The 18,079-nt window shown below is 42.7% G+C and overlaps 1 protein-coding gene across 1 annotated transcript in view; it reads right to left on the bottom strand.

Annotated features, from left to right (window-relative positions):
* Positions 1-18,079, bottom strand: part of mier3b (mesoderm induction early response 1, family member 3 b) — a 59,776-nt gene that overhangs the window by 31,638 nt on the left and 10,059 nt on the right. The window contains exons 4-8 of the mRNA XM_084323958.1: positions 15,623-15,742; positions 8,393-8,519; positions 5,348-5,421; positions 3,191-3,263; positions 2,844-2,992 (exon numbers count right to left, since the gene is read on the bottom strand). Of these exons, the coding sequence (XP_084180084.1) occupies positions 2,844-2,992; positions 3,191-3,263; positions 5,348-5,421; positions 8,393-8,519; positions 15,623-15,742 (543 nt within the window). The remainder of the gene's footprint in view (positions 1-2,843; positions 2,993-3,190; positions 3,264-5,347; positions 5,422-8,392; positions 8,520-15,622; positions 15,743-18,079) is intronic.

The following is an 18,079-nucleotide window of genomic DNA, read 5'->3' on the forward strand; positions in this document are numbered from 1 at the left end:
CTTGCGTTGGTGACGAGCGCAATGTCCGCTGCGCCACCCAATGAGTGCTACACTCTTGAGTGCTATAGTAGTATAGACTTATTAGCATGACGGGTAGTAGTATAAGTATAGTAGCATAGTAAGGTACATAACAGTAGGGATGGGCAATCTTTTTTTTTTTTAGGGAAATCTTATTTTTAGAACTCATCTTAACACTTTCAGAGCCGGCCGTGTTTTCCTTTTTACCCCCTTGAATGCCCAGCACCACTTCAATGTTAACGTTAATATCGCCTAATCTATGTTTTAAATTATGTGTCTAATCTGCCCGTCGCATTATCAATGACCCATTTCCAGTCAACATTGTCGAAGCGGATTGTTTTTTTATCGGTTAATTTCCATTTTATATCATTTTGAAAAGCCCTCGTTTTCACGGAAAAAAGAAGAGATTCCATGATAATCGCCCTGTACTGGAATATTCTAGAACGTTGTCATTTTTCTGCCTATTTATGAATCGTTTTCAAATAAACGCTAGATTATCGATAGTATATGTGTACGTGTGCACGCTGGTGCCGCGCGCTGAAAATCTCAGTTCCTGATCGCTTTTACAGTCAAACAGCCATATCACATTATAGGGGGAAAGCTTATATCTCCGTGAAAACGAGTCTGATTATCCTAATACTGGTAAAATAGATTCCTTACCTGAGATCAGATGGTATCCAAATGGATTATTCCAATTCCTGATCGCCATTCCGAAAATCGATCCTTTTATTGATCCACGTGTATACTGTAAAACACATAATCCCCGCTGCTCTGAGGGTCCAGAATGAAGCTGATCGACTCCGGTCACATGCGTGAGAAGCAAAATGTGGAGTCCGGGTTTTTTTTCTTTCTCATGCTTTTTCATTGAGTCCAATCCAAAAGGGTGAATTACCATCTGGGAGACGATAGGGGGCGCTTTTTTCACATCCGAGTGCCTGGAGTGGCTGATTTACCAACGGTAGACTCGGTTGATGAAATATGAATTCAGATCGCTAATAAAAAATGGGCATTGGGGTTGGGCAATCAAAGTGTTAAAGAGACATTGAATACAAACTGGTAGGCTTTTACTCTTAGCATGCATTTCCCCCCCCCAAAGTTTTTATGTACACCATCTCTACCAATTTTAATGTGCAGGACTTTATGAATAATGTATTTGTCGATTCAAGGTAACTAGCTTTGTTTATTATTCTAATAGCTCTTTCCTGTAGTTTAATAATAGGATCTATATTGGTTTTATATACATTCCCCCAGACCTCAACACAATATGACATGTATGGCACTACAAGTGAAAAATACAATATGCAAACATGTCTGATTCAACAGCTTGTTTTGTACAGACTGCCAACAGATTTGGCTAATTTACCTTTGATATATTGTATACCGGTATGTGGCTTCCAACAGAGTTTGTGATCTATAATCACACCTACGAATTTTGTTTCATATACTTTAGTTTCTCCAGAGAGAGACAAGAAGATAGATGCCAGTTTCCTCTCTGTGCGTTCAGTAGAAAGCGATGTGGCTGCACGTTAGCCTAGCTTAGCACAATGAATGGAAGCGGACATGGCCGGTTAGCCTAAGCATCTTCTTGTCTCTCTCTGGAGAAGACGGTAAGCTAATTTCCCAAAATGTTGGCGTGTTCCTTTAACACTTTGGACGCCATACCCGATGATAGTCAGGTTAACTCGCAGAACGTTCAGCGCCAGGACCCCCGAAAACACGAGTATAGTCGGGTTTTCATCGTTATTTCCATTCATTACAGACACACGGGCATCTGGGTTAACATGGGGAATCATTTTGAGAATGCCAATGTGCAATACCGGCCGCATCCACCCAGGTGGCAGTATCGAGCACCCTTTGAAATATTATATCTTGGCCTGTGCGTCGATCAAAAGTCTCCGTCGGATTTTTATTGGTTGGGCAAGGGGACCGGTTGTCCCGATCGGATTGAGAAATGTGAATTGCTCTCGGTCCATGATGTGTGGCGGATTATGTTGGCGACACGATCGACACCAATACTGGGACACGCGATCAGATATTTGGAATATTCTTTTTGGGGCACATCCTAGTGAAGGTAAGGCCTATATGGTATCAATCCTGCTGTGATCCAACCATGATTTCACTTCGATCACAATATATGTGTGTATTTTACTCCACAACGTGTGCCGTTGGTGACGATCAAAGCATCAAAAAACTACCCCGCCCGGGCCCCCCACCCTTTCATGCATTCATGATGAAACATAATACTGATAATATAGATGCGATTTCAAAACAGTAGCGTGTACAGGCAAGAAATGACAGTTTTTAGTGATTTGCACGTATTGCTGCATAGCGCAGGGCTGTACGCTAAGCTTTTTCACTAGGGGCACAGGTGCCCCTAAATGAAAAATTTAGGGGCACCGAATCTTTTTTAGGGGCAATTTTACAATTTTACCATTATAGTGCTATGGGAGAATATGTGGGCAAAAATATCAACACTCTGCATGACTAATAAACAAATCTCATGTGGAGGGCAGAGGTCATATAATTAGCGTAGTTTTCTGGGATTAGACAAGATTATTCTAAAACTATAGTCATATTCACCACGGTATAAAACGGTAATGTATGGATGAAAATTGTATTTATTTTTCTCATATTGGACGATAGATACTCTATGTCAAATGGGCCATAGTATTGTATCCATAGCTATAATATAGAATATAGTTATAGCCCTGCAAACACCGCCACGTATTCCTATACTTTAGAACGCCGGCCTTTTAACCACACATCACGCATATCGCTCCGGCGTCCTAAGTGTTAAGCAGCAAATACCCTGAAGAGCGACTGACCTGCTCGTTGTCTCTGACGTGAGTCCCAGGTTTGTCGCTCCCCGTCTTCTCGCCCGTGGTCCGCGACGACACGTCGCACAGGAAGCCCCTCACCTTCTTCTCCGGCAACACGTCCGGGCTCCATAGCAACTGGTCGTCGTCTTCGTAGACTGCACGGCGACGAGGGAGACAACACGTCACACTCACACTCCGCCCCCGCCTCGTTTCACAGAGCGTTAGGATTCATACGCCTCCGACGACGTTTCAAGGCTATATCTGTATGTGTCGTTTGTTCGTTGTCGTTGTTGCATATTTGAAATAAACTTCAATGAATCAAATCGAAACAAACCGCGGCGCCGTGTGCTCACCTCTCTCTCCGTCCTTATAGCAGCAGAGGCAGGTGGGGACCTCCGCTTGGTACTGTGAGCCCACCATGATCTCCTGCGACGGGCACAGAAACAGCAGGAATCAGCGGAAATATAGAGTGACAGAAACGTTTTGGGATTATAAAAGTGCTAGTTTGAACCAGGGAGGGGTGGTCTATAAAGTGCTGAGTTTGAACCGGGGGGGGGGGGGGGGGTCTATAAAGAAGTGCTGAGTTTGAACTAGGGGGGGGGGGGGGTCTATAAAGTGCTGAGTTTGAACCAGCAAAAAATGCAACATTAATTCATACATTCTGTAGAGATGGATTTATGCTGTGATATCAAACCGTCAGTAGTGTGCTAGTAAAGCGTTAACCTTCTGTAGTGTGGCAGTGAAATGGTTCAATCCCATCCCACCCTTATGCCTCAAAAAGGAGCAGCAGGTCACCCCAAAATAAAGCAGACATCGTCTAGATCAGTGGTTCCCAAACTGTGGTGCGTGCACCCTTTGTGGTGCGCGAGAGCCCTCTTGGGGGTGCCTGACATGAAAAGGCTAATGGCTGGTGTTATTTTACTAATAAATATAACTAATATACAGTATTTCAAATGGGGATTTTTACTGTGTAAATCATGAAATGTACTAAACTTTTTAATTAACACTTTAATCGCCGGGAACGCCGTAACTCGTCTTTGCTCGCCATGCTCATTCTGCCGAAGACGCCGTAACTCGTCTTTGATATCAATATTTCAAAAATCTGTGATCGAAATCATATTTCTCCTCCGGAGACATGAGATGTACTGGTGAGCTCCACTCAACTGTCTAACGGTTCAAGAGCGCCATCTGGTGGCCGATCGGCACATCGGCCAACAGGAAGTGACACGCCAAACAGGAAGTGCTCATCCATATTTCGTCCGGGCACTCGCGATCGGTAGCCGGACTCCATCTCAACACACTGGATAATCAATCGCTCGCCCTAACTCAATAAACAACGTTATTTGGACGTATATAGTATTATACAACCTGGAAATGGTTCATCTAAATCAACATCCCATAATCGAAAACCGTCTACTCCAAGCTGATCGTCCAACGGCACGAGGAAGATATGGTAAGATCCAGCGTTATTTTCTAACGTGTTCCATATAAACTGCTCTGATGACCATATGACCCACACTAGACAAATGATATAACGTTGCCCACGGAATTATAAACGACCCCCCGCCCCCTCCGGTCAATATCAGATGATACGTAGTAACTTCTAGAAGTACCTCCAGTTGAAATTTTTCATCTGGCACCGATCGCTACCAAACTGTATTTGATCATCAATATAATGCATTTGGGGCTATAAATCAAGTTCTGGAGAAAGCTGCAGAAAACGATAAAAACATACTTATACTTTAGACCATATTTTAGTATGAATATGTGAATGAAAAAGTATAACGTTGCTACACCCTGAACAATGGATATAGGACATTGAATGGGCCATAATAATGTCAATTTAGCAATAGAATTTAAAAAGTTATAGCCCTGCAAAGAAGGGGAACTTCTCCATAGACAAATAGAGCTGGCTAAATTATGAATTTAACCATGGCGATCAAAGTGTTAAAAACGTACGTTTTAATAATAATAATAAAAAAAAAGATGTATCCAAAATGCACTTTACTTCCTGCCAAAATGCCATAGGCGCGCGACTGGGACCGGTGCGCTATTATTGTGGCAGCGTATTATGCTCATGTGTTTCCCTACACTTCATGCGTTCTTGGAGGGAAACAAAGTTGTCATGGGTGAACCTGTAAAAAGCCTAATAACAGAACACCTCAACCAACTCGCTGAGCAGCTACGGACATATTTCCCACCTATGGATGCATCTCAGACGTGGATTAAACCCATTTTCTTGTTTTTTGGCCAATCTGGTTCTGAGCCTATGCATGTAATTCTCATTTTGTTCTTTCGTGTGGTGAAGTATTTTATTTTGTTTGTCATACTTTGGTATGTGTTCTTATTGGATTAAACCTGATGCCTTTAGTGCACCTATGAATAGACTGTGTTGTCTTTTTTATGTTGGGCATTGGGGGGTGCGTCAGCTAGGTCGGGAGGTGATGGGGGGTGCATGGCCAAAAAAGTTTGGGAACCGCTGGTCTAGATGATCCCGGTGGTAGTCGTACCTTCCTGGAGTCCTCCGGACTCGGCCCGTCCTCGTCGCACTCCGACTCCTTGTCACCGTCCGAGATGTGGTTGGCTGGGGAGGCGAGTGACAGAGAACAGTGTGGTTATTACCTGCTTAATGGCGTCTTATGGGTGCAGATGAGACCATGTGTATGGTCAGTCCTATGGACCAACAGTGCCTTGAGGCTCCAGGTATGACGCTCCCAATTGCAGACTTCCAAAAAACGTTATAAAAATGTCTACCTGAGCTCTGTCTACCTGAGCTCTGACTACCTGAGCTCTGTCTACCTGAGCTCTGACTACCTGAGCTCTGACTACCTGAGCTCTGTCTACCTGAGCTCTGACTACCTGAGCTCTGACTACCTGAGCTCTGTCTACCTGAGCTCTGACTACCTGAGCTCTGTCGCTCTGACTACCTGAGCTCTGTCGCTCTGACTACCTGAGCTCTGACTACCTGAGCTCTGACTACCTGAGCTCTGACTACCTGAGCTCTGACTACCTGAGCTCTGACTACCTGAGCTCTGTCTACCTGAGCTCTGACTACCTGAGCTCCGACTACCTGAGCTCCGACTACCTGAGACTTACCCGAGCTCTGTCTACCTGAGCTCCGACTACCTGAGCTCTGACTACCTGAGCTCCGACTACCTGAGACTTACCCGAGCTCTGTCTACCTGAGCTCTGACTACCTGAGCTCTGACTACCTGAGCTCCGACTACCTGAGCTCCGACTACCTGAGCTCTGACTACCTGAGCTCCGACTACCTGAGCTCTGACTACCTGAGACTTACCTGAGCTCTGACTATCTGAGCTCAGACTACCTGAGCTCTGACTACCTGAGCTCTGTCGCTCTGACTACCTGAGCTCCGACTACCTGAGCTCCGACTACCTGAGACTTACCCGAGCTCTGTCTACCTGAGCTCTGACTACCTGAGCTCTGACTACCTGAGCTCTGACTACCTGAGCTCCGACTACCTGAGCTCCGACTACCTGAGCTCTGACTACCTGAGCTCCGACTACCTGAGCTCTGACTACCTGAGACTTACCTGAGCTCTGACTATCTGAGCTCAGACTACCTGAGCTCTGTCTACCTGAGCTCTGACTACCTGAGCTCTGACTACCTGAGCTCTGACTAACTGAGCTCCGGTCGGACTACCTGAGCTCCGACTACCTGAGCTCTGACTACCTGAGCTCCGACTACCTGAGACTTACCTGAGCTCTGTCTACCTGAGACTTACCTGAGCTCTGACTACCTGAGACTTACCTGAGCTCTGACTACCTGAGCTCTGGCTACCTGAGCTCTGACTACCTGAGCTCTGACTACCTGAGCTCTGTCTACCTGAGCTCTGTCTACCTGAGCTCTGACTACCTGAGCTCTGACTACCTGAGCTCTGACTACCTGAGCTCGGACTACCTGAGCTCTGACTACCTGAGCTCTGTCTACCTGAGCTCTGACTACCTGAGCTCTGTCTACCTGAGCTCTGACTACCTGAGCTCTGTCTACCTGAGCTCTGACTACCTGAGCTCCGACTACCTGAGCTCTGACTAACTGAGTTCCGGTCGGACTACCTGAGCTCAGACTACCTGAGCTCTGACTACCTGAGCTCTGACTACCTGAGCGCTGACTACCTGAGGCCTACCTGAGCTCTGACTACCTGAGGCCTACCTGAGCTCTGACTACCTGAGCTCTGCCTACCTGAGCTCTGACTACCTGCCATCATATAGGAGGTAAAGGGGAGACCAGGTAAGGCTCCATATTAGATTTCCATAATGATATACAATAATAAACCCAAAGCACAAAGAAGTTAATAAACAGCATATCTAATGGGAAAATAAAGGTAAGGTTGTACATACAATTGGAATGATGAAAGAAAGGAATGTCCGACCCTTAACCTCTTAACTGGCACCTCTTAACACTTTGAGTGCCAGCGACGAGATACCTCGTTAGTTCATGCCAACGACGAGATATCTCGTTAGTTCATGCCAACCGTTGAGTGCCAGCCGACGAGATATCTTATCTTGTTTTTAATAGTTATTTTTTTTATTAGCAATTTCCATTCATATTTCATCAATCTAGCCTCACGTTACCAGTGGGGATCTGTCTGAACTCGAATAGGGAAAATACCACCCCCTATCGTCTCCCGGATGGTAATGCACGCATTGGAATGGACTCAATGAAAATGGATGAGAAAAGAAAAATCCGGAATCCACATTTTACTTCTCAGGCAAGTAACCCGAGCCGATCGGACTCATTGTGGACAGTCAGAACAGCGTGGAATATATATTTCCAGTACCCAGCGTTGGATCAATAAACGCGATCGATATTTGGAATGACGATCAGGAATTGGAATAATCTTTTTGGAGAACATCTGATCTGAGGTAAGGAATCTATTTTACCAGTATTGGGATAATCAGAGCTATTTTCACCTATATATCAGCGTGTGCCATATGTGTGTGTGTGTGTGTGTGTGCGATCAGGAAATAAGAGAATAGATTTTTCAGCCCGCTTCTATAGTATAAGTACACATATACTATCGATAATCTAGCGTTTATTTGAAAACGATTAATAAATAGGCCGAAAAATGTCAATGTGTTTTGTGTATTACAGTAAAGGGCGTTTATCACAGAATCTTCTGAAATCTTCTGGACGTTTCAAGAAACGAGCGTTTTATAAAACGGAAATGAACCGATTAAAAAACAATCCGTTTCGACAATGTTGACTGCAAACAAGTCATTGATAAGCGACGGCCAGATTAGACACATAGCCATAATTTAAGATATAGTTTATGCGTTCGCAAATATGAGAGCTCTATCATTGAAGTGGGTGGCGGCATTCAACAGGGTAAATAGGAAACGGAGGCCGGCACTAAAAGTGTTAAGGACGATTTTCCCACCGGCGCGACACGCCACTTTGGCGACCTCTAGCGGCTCGGGCGTGCATATTTTTTAATACAATATATAGATCGAATTAAAGCCCTATTTGTTGCCTGTCGATAGTCGTTTCAGCAGGTGACTGAGCAGGAGCAGGTGACTGAGCAGGTGACTTACATCGGAGTGTTCTTGGGAAGAAGTCGGTGGCCTCGTGGGATGTAACCGAGGGGGTGAGGTCATCAGCTGACGACTGGGTCTCCTCCTCATCATAGGCTCCAGACAACAGGTCCTTAGCGATCTCCTCCTGTGGAAGAGAAGAGAAGCACTGTGACTGAAGGCTGCGAGAGGGAGGAGTCTGAGGGGATGAGGTTTTTCCATGTCTGGTCATTTTTAGCATGGTGTTATTCACCGTCAAAGATGCATTTTTTATTATTATTATTACAAATAGTTTTTTTTTCATCCACTTTTTCTCCTCTTTCTATTTTCTCCCATCCCAATTTCGCTGTTTTCAATTCTCCCCTCCCCTGTCTTAAACGTTGCTCGCATATGCCCCCCACTGGCCGGTTGTAGGGAGGATAGAAGCCTTGCATCACGTGTCCCCTCCGGTACACGAGGAGGCAGCCTGTCACATCTTTTCACCTGCCAGCGTGGACTCTCATTGGCGAGGTGTAACGTGTGGGAGGCTCACACTACCCCCGCCATTTCCTGTCTCTGCTGTGCAGGTGTCCCCCAACCGCCTGTAAGGGTCGCTGTCCACAACGTCCAGATTACCATCCATCGACTTCCACCCACTAACTCTGCCAATTGAGTCAGTATGACGGCCTGCCCAAGCCGGAGGCAACGCAGACAGCCGGATTCGAACCCGGTGTCTCTTGCATTGGTGACGAGCGCAATGTCCTCTGCACCACCCGTTACAAATATAGTTTTTAATATTCTCCTTTGGTTCATTGCAATTTACTCAAGCCTAGTAACGGACACAATATTTCTGACACTTTGAATTAGGGCTGGGCGATATGGCCTAAATATGATATCACGATATTTTCTGACCTTTCGGCGATACACGATACACATCACAATGTTTTTCTTTTTTACCCCAAACAATTCATTATGAGGCTTACCAAGACAGTATTTGAGTTTGCAAGCTAACATTAAAGACAAAATAAAATACCCATGCATTTAGCATTTTTATATTAGATTTAGATTATTAGATTATATATTGCATATGAGATATTATATGATTTAGATATGAAATATGATGAATTGAAAATGGGGGACCCTGATGTAAACAAGACTAAAGTCTTTCTCTGGTCTGCATCCCCTTAACAATTGTATGTATTGAGCTGTACTGTACCCATTCTGCAATATGTTAAAGTTTTAAATCAATCAATCAATAAATAGCATTTTAGCATTTTTATGAAACTACTGTATATATGTATGTCTCTAAATGTTTTGATGAATTGAAAATGGAGGACCCTTATGTAAAAAAGCCGAAAGTCTTTTTCTGGTCTTCATCCTCCTGTACTGTATTGTACCCATTCTGCAACCTTTTAATACAGTTTTCATTCATTCATTCTGACGGAAACATAATCATTTTGATTGACAGTCGAGTCTGCCAATGACGTCACACCGCTTGCACCCGCCCTGCTGTTCTTAGCACCAATCGGCAAGCGTTATTAGTTTTTGACTTCCTGAATGTCCCGTGTGCTGAACATCAACAAAGCTACTAACGTTAGCTCCCCGCGGCCGTCGAGTAGGAGACCAGTGCTTCACAGGATGACTAAATGAGGCATAATGATTTTACTACAACGAATGTTATAATAAAAGCCTTTCCATACATCTGTCTGATTGAAAACTTTATTAACAGACCGCGGAATGGGCATATCTCAGCACAGGCTGAGATATGAACGAGTAACGTGTGGACAGATTGACGCGACACAATCCTCTTGGGCAAAACATCACGATATCCACGATACGTTGAAAAAGTGTATCGTTAATGAACTGTACCCGATATTTATATAATATCGTCATATCGCCCAGCCCTACTTTGAATACATTCCTTGAGATCCATAGATGTCCCTAGATACCAAGAACATGCAAATGGACCTTGTAGGCATGTATTTTTATGCGGATTTTCTGAAAATAGGACTCAGGCTCAAGAGGTTAATAATAATAAAAATAACTAGGTTTACCTTATTATTAGTGCTGTCAAACGATTAAAATATTTAACTCGATTAATCGCATGATTGTCCATAGTTAACTCGCGATTAATCGCAAATGAATCGTTTTTTTTTTTTAAATTTTTATACCTTAAACAGATCTTTTTCAAGTTCCAAGTTTTAATACTCTTATCAACATGCGAGTCAACAAATGCTTGCTTTGTGCAGCCATTTAACACAAAAGGATGACCCTCATGCATTGCAAATTTGCATCAAATTCAAAACAGAGTGATGCACAAAATAACAAAAGAAAATAATAATTTAAAACAATGAATAAAGTGTGCATGAAATAATAGGGGAAAGAAAACGTTAGGAACTTGTTACATTCACACACACAAGGGCTGATTAATCACACCCCCCCCTCTCTCCCTCACACACACACTCTCCCAGCTCTTTTTCTCTTTTGCCCCTTCCTCATCTCTCTCACCCCCCTCTCTCTCTATATCTCACACACACACACACACACACACACACACACACACACACACACACACACACACACACACACACACACACACACACACACACACACACACACACACACACACACACACACACACACACACACTTCAGAAACAAACATAGTATCAATGAGAGCATCAATAATACACCCGAGTGAAGTCTAGTAAAACATTTTTTTTTTTTTTTTTTTTTTTAGTTAATCTTGAGTTAAAAAAATTAGTGGCATTAATAGAATCGGGAGTTAACGCGATATTAACGCGATATATTTGACAGCCTTACTTATTATTATTAATAATAATAACTAGGTTTACCTTATTATTAATAAAAAGGTTTACCTTATTATTATTCATAACAACCAGGTTTACCTTATTATTAATAATAACTGTGTACCTTATTATTATTAATAATCATAATAACAACTAGGTTGACCTTAACACATCGCCATGGCATTCATAATTCATCCAGCCTCCCTCCGGGACTGCAGCTGGACCCTGTCTGATATTGCAACGCCTCAATACCGCCACCTGGTGGATGTCGGGGGATGAAGTTACATTCCAAGCCAAACCGGAAGTGGCGCTCGGTGCATCGAGGAAATTCCTCCGGCAGTAATATCTTGTAACGTGGGTCTAGATACACACTCAAGTGCATGGGATCGCTTTCGAAACGCAATAATCAATATGATTTCGGCGTTTATTGCGTCATACAAACGGGCAATGGATCTAGCAGATCGACGTCAAATAATTGGAATATTTTTTCTCTCATCGGCGAACGGTAAGAGGAATATAACGTTATTTTCAGCCAGATTGTTTATTCATTTCACGGCAATCCATCTGACCAACGTATCAACCCATACTAAATAAAGCCATTGCAGACGATCAAGGAATTATAAACGACCCCCCCCCTTTCCTTCACGCATGATGAAGCACAATGTATAATGATCATATACATTTGAATTTTTTTATATAGCGTGTATAGGAAATAAACGTCAATCGATAACTCGCGTTTTAGGAATTACTGCAGAAAACCTTAAAAACATACTTATATTCTCGACGGTACTAACACAACAATGTATGGATGAAAAAATATAACGTTCCCATATCCGGAACGATAGATACCAGATGTTGAATGGGCCATAGTAATGTCGATATAGCTATAATATTTAAAAAGTTATAGCCCTGCAAAGAAGGTAAACATCTCCATAGGGTTACAGCACTGGCAGACTGGGCATAAGGATGGGCACAATGCGGGGCGGCTACGTGGCGTAGTGGGCAAGGCGCTCGCCACGAATGCGGAGACGCTGGGCTCGCCTGTTCGAGCCCAGTGCTCCACATTGCTTTCAGTTTAGCTGGTCGTTCATACTAATACACATTGGCCGTATTAGGGGGTGGGAAACTGATGGGTGGGGATCGGGCGTTGTGGACAGCGACTCCTACAGGTCGGTTGGTGCGCCTGCGCAGTAGAATCAGGAAGTGTCGGGGGCAGCGTGAGCCTCCCACGCGTTACTCCTCGCCACTGAGAGATCGAGCTGCGCAGGTGAAAAGATGCGACTGCTGTTACCTCAAGTACCGGAGGGGACTTGTGCTATGTATGACTTAGTCCACATTGCAGCCGGCTTGTGGGAGGCAAGAAACCGCGTTCGTGACAGGGGAGGGTTGAATTGGATGATACGAAATTGGGATGGGAGAAAATATAGAAAATGGGAGAAAAAGTGGATAAAAAAAAAAAAAAGGATGGGCACAATGCCTGGCAGACAAAGTGTTAATAATAATAGTAACTAGGTGTACCTTATTAATAATAATAATAACTAGGTGTACCTTATTAATAATAATAGTAACTAGGTTGACCTTATTAATAATAATAATAGTAACTAGGTGTACCTTATTAATAATAATAATAGTAACTAGGTTGACCTTATAATAATAATAATAGTAATAGGTGTACCTTATTAACACTTTGGTCGCCAGGCTTATATTCATAATAAACCATCCCACGCCAGCTCTATTTGTCTATGGAGAAGTTCCCCTTCTTTGCAGGGCTAAACTTTTTTAATTGTATTGGTAAATTGACATTACTATGGCCCATTCAACGTCAAGTATCTATTGTTCAGGGTGTAGCAACGTTATACTTTTTCATTCACATATTCATACTAAAATACGGTCTAAAGTATAAGTATGTCCCAGGAGAGATACCTATGGTAAAACACTTTAGATGTTTTGGAGTGGAAATATTCCCCACCATAAGACAAACGGTGAAGCACAATTACACAAAAATCCAAAACAAAATCAAAGACGACCTTGATAGGTGGGCAAAACTTAAAAACTCAGTACAGGCACGGATATCAATAGTTAAGATGGACGTACTACCTAGAATCAACTTCTTCAGCTCAATGCTACTGTTACCCCCTCCAGAGGGTTACTGGTAAAAATTACACTCCTCCACATACAAATTTATTTGGAATAACAAACCACCACGTATAAAAAGATCCACTGCATAGAGAAATAAAGCAGACGGTGGCATGGCATTTCCAGATTTTTTCCACTATTTTAAGGCGTACACTTTAAGACCATTGACAACATGGTTTGATCCCCAAGCATTAGTATCCTGGAGAAAATTAGAAGAAAATATAGTAGCCCCACATAGACTGAAGGACATAGCATACACACTAAACTATCAATTAAGCATTGCGAACGGAAATTTGGCCCCATAATTACTCATGAGATCCGGATATGGCGTGAAACACAAAAGAAATATCCTAACCCACATAAATGGCACAATCATACTCCCTTATTCAATAACAATGCACTCTTGATTGGAAAACAACCTATAAGATTCCCTATATGGGAAAAGCAAGGCATACACTCATTAGGGGATGTTTTTAACAAACAGGGTTTTTGTAGTTATGAAGAAATACGCAAAATATTTAATCTCACCAAGTCCACACATCTTTTTTACATACAGTTATTGTTATGTTTGAAGACTCAAGGTGTTCCATTAAAGAAACCAATTGAACACCACAGATACCACAAATTCTTCTATGAAAGAGAGACATCGAGAGGTTTTGTTTCAGATTTTTATCATCAATTACTAACGTCCTCGTATGAAACCCTCCACCTAGACTCCGTCTGGAGGAGGGATATACCAGACCTGGAAAGTGATTTTGATGGCAAGAAGCCTGGGCAAATGTTCGACTCACATCAAGGAACCCGGACCATCAACAAATCAATCTTAACTATATTCACAGGACATACTTGACTCCTATAAGACTGAAAAAAATGGGTCTTATACAAGACTCCAAATGCTCCTTATGTACAAATGGGGACGAGGGGACATTTATGCACATGTACTGGGACTGCCCACCAGTTAAGATATTCTGGAAAGAGGTGACCCAGCAATTATCAAATCTCTTAACTTGGAATATACCTGTACACCCCTCTGCACCCCTCTGTATTACTGCTGAATGATGTTTTTGAGTGTGCAGTACATCCACAGCTAAAGAGATTGGTTTTATCGGGTATCACAGTGGCTAAAAAGCTGATAGCATCACGATGGTTCCAACCAGAAAAAATTTGCCGAAAGGTCTGGATTCTTACATATCTCGATGTGATCTATCAAGAATTATCTACAGCAAGAATTTTGGGTCTCAATGAATCCAAAATGACATTGTGGTTAGAAGTGGTGGAGAAAATAAAAGCTAGCATATAATGGTAATGTCTGGTTAGGAGCGAGGGAAAATGGATGGATTATCCAATGGGGGGTCCGGGAGGGGGGGGGGGTACGAGCTGGAGCATATGTGTGTAGGTTTTTAGATAACAGGTATTAAGGGTATATCCTGTATAAGACAATTAACTAAAATGTGATTTCATTGGATGTGCACTGTCAACTAATGCTTGTATATCTTATCGTGTGTTGTCATGTTTGTTTATGTGTTTGTTTAAAAAAGAATAAAAAAATTAAATACAAAAAAAAGTATGTTTTTATCGTTTTCTGCAGCATTCTCCAGAACGTGATTTATAGCCCTAAATGCATTATATTGAGGATCAAATACAGTTTGATAGCGATCTGCGCGAGATAAAAAAAATTCAAATGGACCTGCTTCTAGAAGTTACTACTATCATCTGATGTTGACCGGATGGGGAGGGGGGTCGTTTATAATTCCGTGGCCAACGTTAGATGATTCATCTAGTGTGGGTGATATGATCATCAGAGCAGTTTATATCGAACACGGTAAAAAAAAACGCTGAATCTCACCGTAGCTTCCTCGTAGCGTTGGGCGATGAGCGTGGAGCAGAAATATTCCTATTATGGGATGTAGAAATATGCGATCCATCTCCAGGTTGTATAATAGTATATACGTCCAAATCATGTTGTTTATCGAGTTATTGGTAACGGATTGCTATCCATTGTGTCTAGCTCGAGTCCTGGGACTATTAGCGAGTGATCGGACCAAATTGGAATGAGCACCAGCTTCCGTTTCCTGTTTCCGGTTTGGGCGATCCGCCGATCGGCCACCAGATGGCGCTCTTGAACCGTTGGAGAGTTGAGAGGGGATCAACAGTAGATCTCAAGTCTCCGAGGGAGAAATATGATTGCGATCACAGATTTTTGAAATATTGATCTCAAAGACGTGGTACGGCGTCTTTGGCAGAATGAGCATGGCAGGGAATGACGTGATAAGGCGTTTTTGGCGACCAAAGTGTTAATAATAATAATAGTAACTAGGTGTACCCACCTTGTCCAGGGTCATGTCTGGCAGCTCGTCGGTCAGGTCTCCAGAGGAGCTGTCCACGCTGGAGCCCGACGCCTCGTAGCGGTAGATGTTCAGCAGCTCCTCCAGCGGCATGTTCCCCTCCTGGGGGAGCAGAGGCAGCGTTAGGCTTAGGGGTGCGCCCATATATCGGTTGCGTATCGCATAAGACACTCTTGACGTCATGAGACCGCCGCCATCATTGTAGGGACAACAACCGGGTTTCTACGATCAAATGTATGCGTTGAGCTCCGTTTTTATTACATCTTTTATCACATTTCTTGTTCATTTCATAACCTTACATAAGACTTTCGATTTGGATTTTTTATTTTTATTTTTTTTAAACGTAACACAGCAGCTCTTTGGCATTGTGATGCACTGAAGAAAATTACCCTTGATTGTGTTTAATTCGCCGCTTTTCCGATCCGTTTTCTGCACTAAATGAACCGTACACAATGTACCCGGGGTGCATTTTCCCCCCAAGCCGTAGTTGCGTAGCAACAACAGACAGGAAGTTGACTTCGAGAATCGGCCGATATGTGCATTGTTGACTGCAATCGGCCCATAAGATCAAATTTACAGATGGCAGTGGCCGATAATTACCAAATTTCTTCTCTTTTTTTATATTTAACTTTTTTTTTATATCCTCAAACTAACCCCTCAATTTGAATAAAGTATTTTTTTTCTTTTTTTAGCAAATGTTTTTTATTTTCTCTTTTTTTACATGAAACAAGACAAACAATACAGTAACAGTAATAATCAACAATAACTCACAGGACAATAACAGAAATAATAATAACAATAATGACAGTCCAGTAATTAAATCAGAATGAAAATAGACTAAAAGACATAAAAATAATAAATACAATACCATGGACACTCACTCGCTCCCCCCCCTCAGGACCCCAACGTGGGCTATACATCCACTACTTCATTCAACACCACCAGAAAACTCCAAATTTATATGCGTTCCTTTATCTTATCCACCACAGCTACCCAGACTGCGATGCTGGCTTCATTAACACCTAAAATTCACGCAGTAGATATCTCTAGATAAATCACATCGAGATAGGTGAGAATCCATACCTTTGGGCACATTTTATCCGGTTGAAATGCAGCGTGATGCTATAAATTTTTTGGCAGCTGTAAGACCCACCAAAATGAGTCTCTTGTACAGAGGTTGATAACTGAGAAACATCATTCAGAATGGTAGCAGTTCTCCCGCAGCATGCTAGTGCTAACGTTAAGCTCTCAGAATGGTAGCAGTTCGCCCCCAGCATGCTAGTGCTAACGTTAAGCTCTCAGAATGGTAGCAGTTCACCCGCAGCATGCTAGTGCTAACGTTAAGCTCTCAGAATGGTAGCAGTTCTCCCGCAGCATGCTAGTGCTAACGTTAAGCTCTCAGAATGGTAGCAGTTCTCCCCCGCAGCATGCTAGTGCTAACGTTAAGCTCTCAGAATGGTAGCAGTTCGCGCGCAGCATCCTACACACAACAACACACACTCTCGTTACCACAACGCTTTACGGTATTTTCACAGCACTGTCGCAACATTACCGTAAAAGCGTGAACACCGTTGTGATCATACACAACAACAGTTAGCTCTCAGAATAGCCAGTTAGCCCGCAGCACCAGCAACAATAAGCGTGTCTAATTTAATTTCACCCAGTGAAGCGGGGTTCCCCTCCTCCTCCTCCTGTGTGTAGACCAGTGGTTCCCAAAGTCGGGGTCGCGACCCAAAGGTGGGCCGCGAGCAGCCACGGGTGGGCCGCGAGATGATTACAAAAAAAAAAAAAAAAAACATTTTTTTATTTATTTTTTTTGTCAGGCCACTGAACTTAGAAGCAGGACAGTGTTTCTAGTTGTATTCTATTCTATTGTATTCTAAAATGTGACTATATGGTTTTATACTTAATAAATAAACAAAAGCTAAAAAATCTACTTATTTCAACGAACATTTCAAACTAAATAACAGATTATGCACATAAAACGCTAAAAACAACCGAAGCAACAATAGTATTTTAATGAGGCTATTATTATTATCATTATTATTTTGCAACAAGTTAGCCCTCTCATAAATAGCACATATAAATGAATAACTAACTTGAACTAACGTAATAGGATTGAAGTGATATTTGGCTTAAAAAATCGGTCGCCTGGCAAAAAAAACTAAAAAAACAAAAAAAAGCCTGACGATGTGCATTGGGCCGCGGCTCTCTGACGCCTTATTTTCTGGGTCCTGGCCTGAAAAGTTTGGGAACCCCTGGTGTAGACAACCAGCTCTGCATGGCTCGCCCCACTAGTGAGGACTGGTCTCGCTCTCTGCTGGCGCGTGTGTGCACTACAACAAAACTCTGTTTTGACGGTATTGGTTTTCAATACCGTCGGGATTTCTAAATACCCTGGTATACCGTAATACCGTCATACCGCCCAAGCCTAACCAA

The sequence above is a fragment of the Notolepis coatsorum genome (assembly GCF_963971535.1).
Source record: "Notolepis coatsorum genome assembly, chromosome: 10".
Taxonomy (NCBI): domain Eukaryota; kingdom Metazoa; phylum Chordata; class Actinopteri; order Aulopiformes; family Paralepididae; genus Notolepis; species Notolepis coatsorum.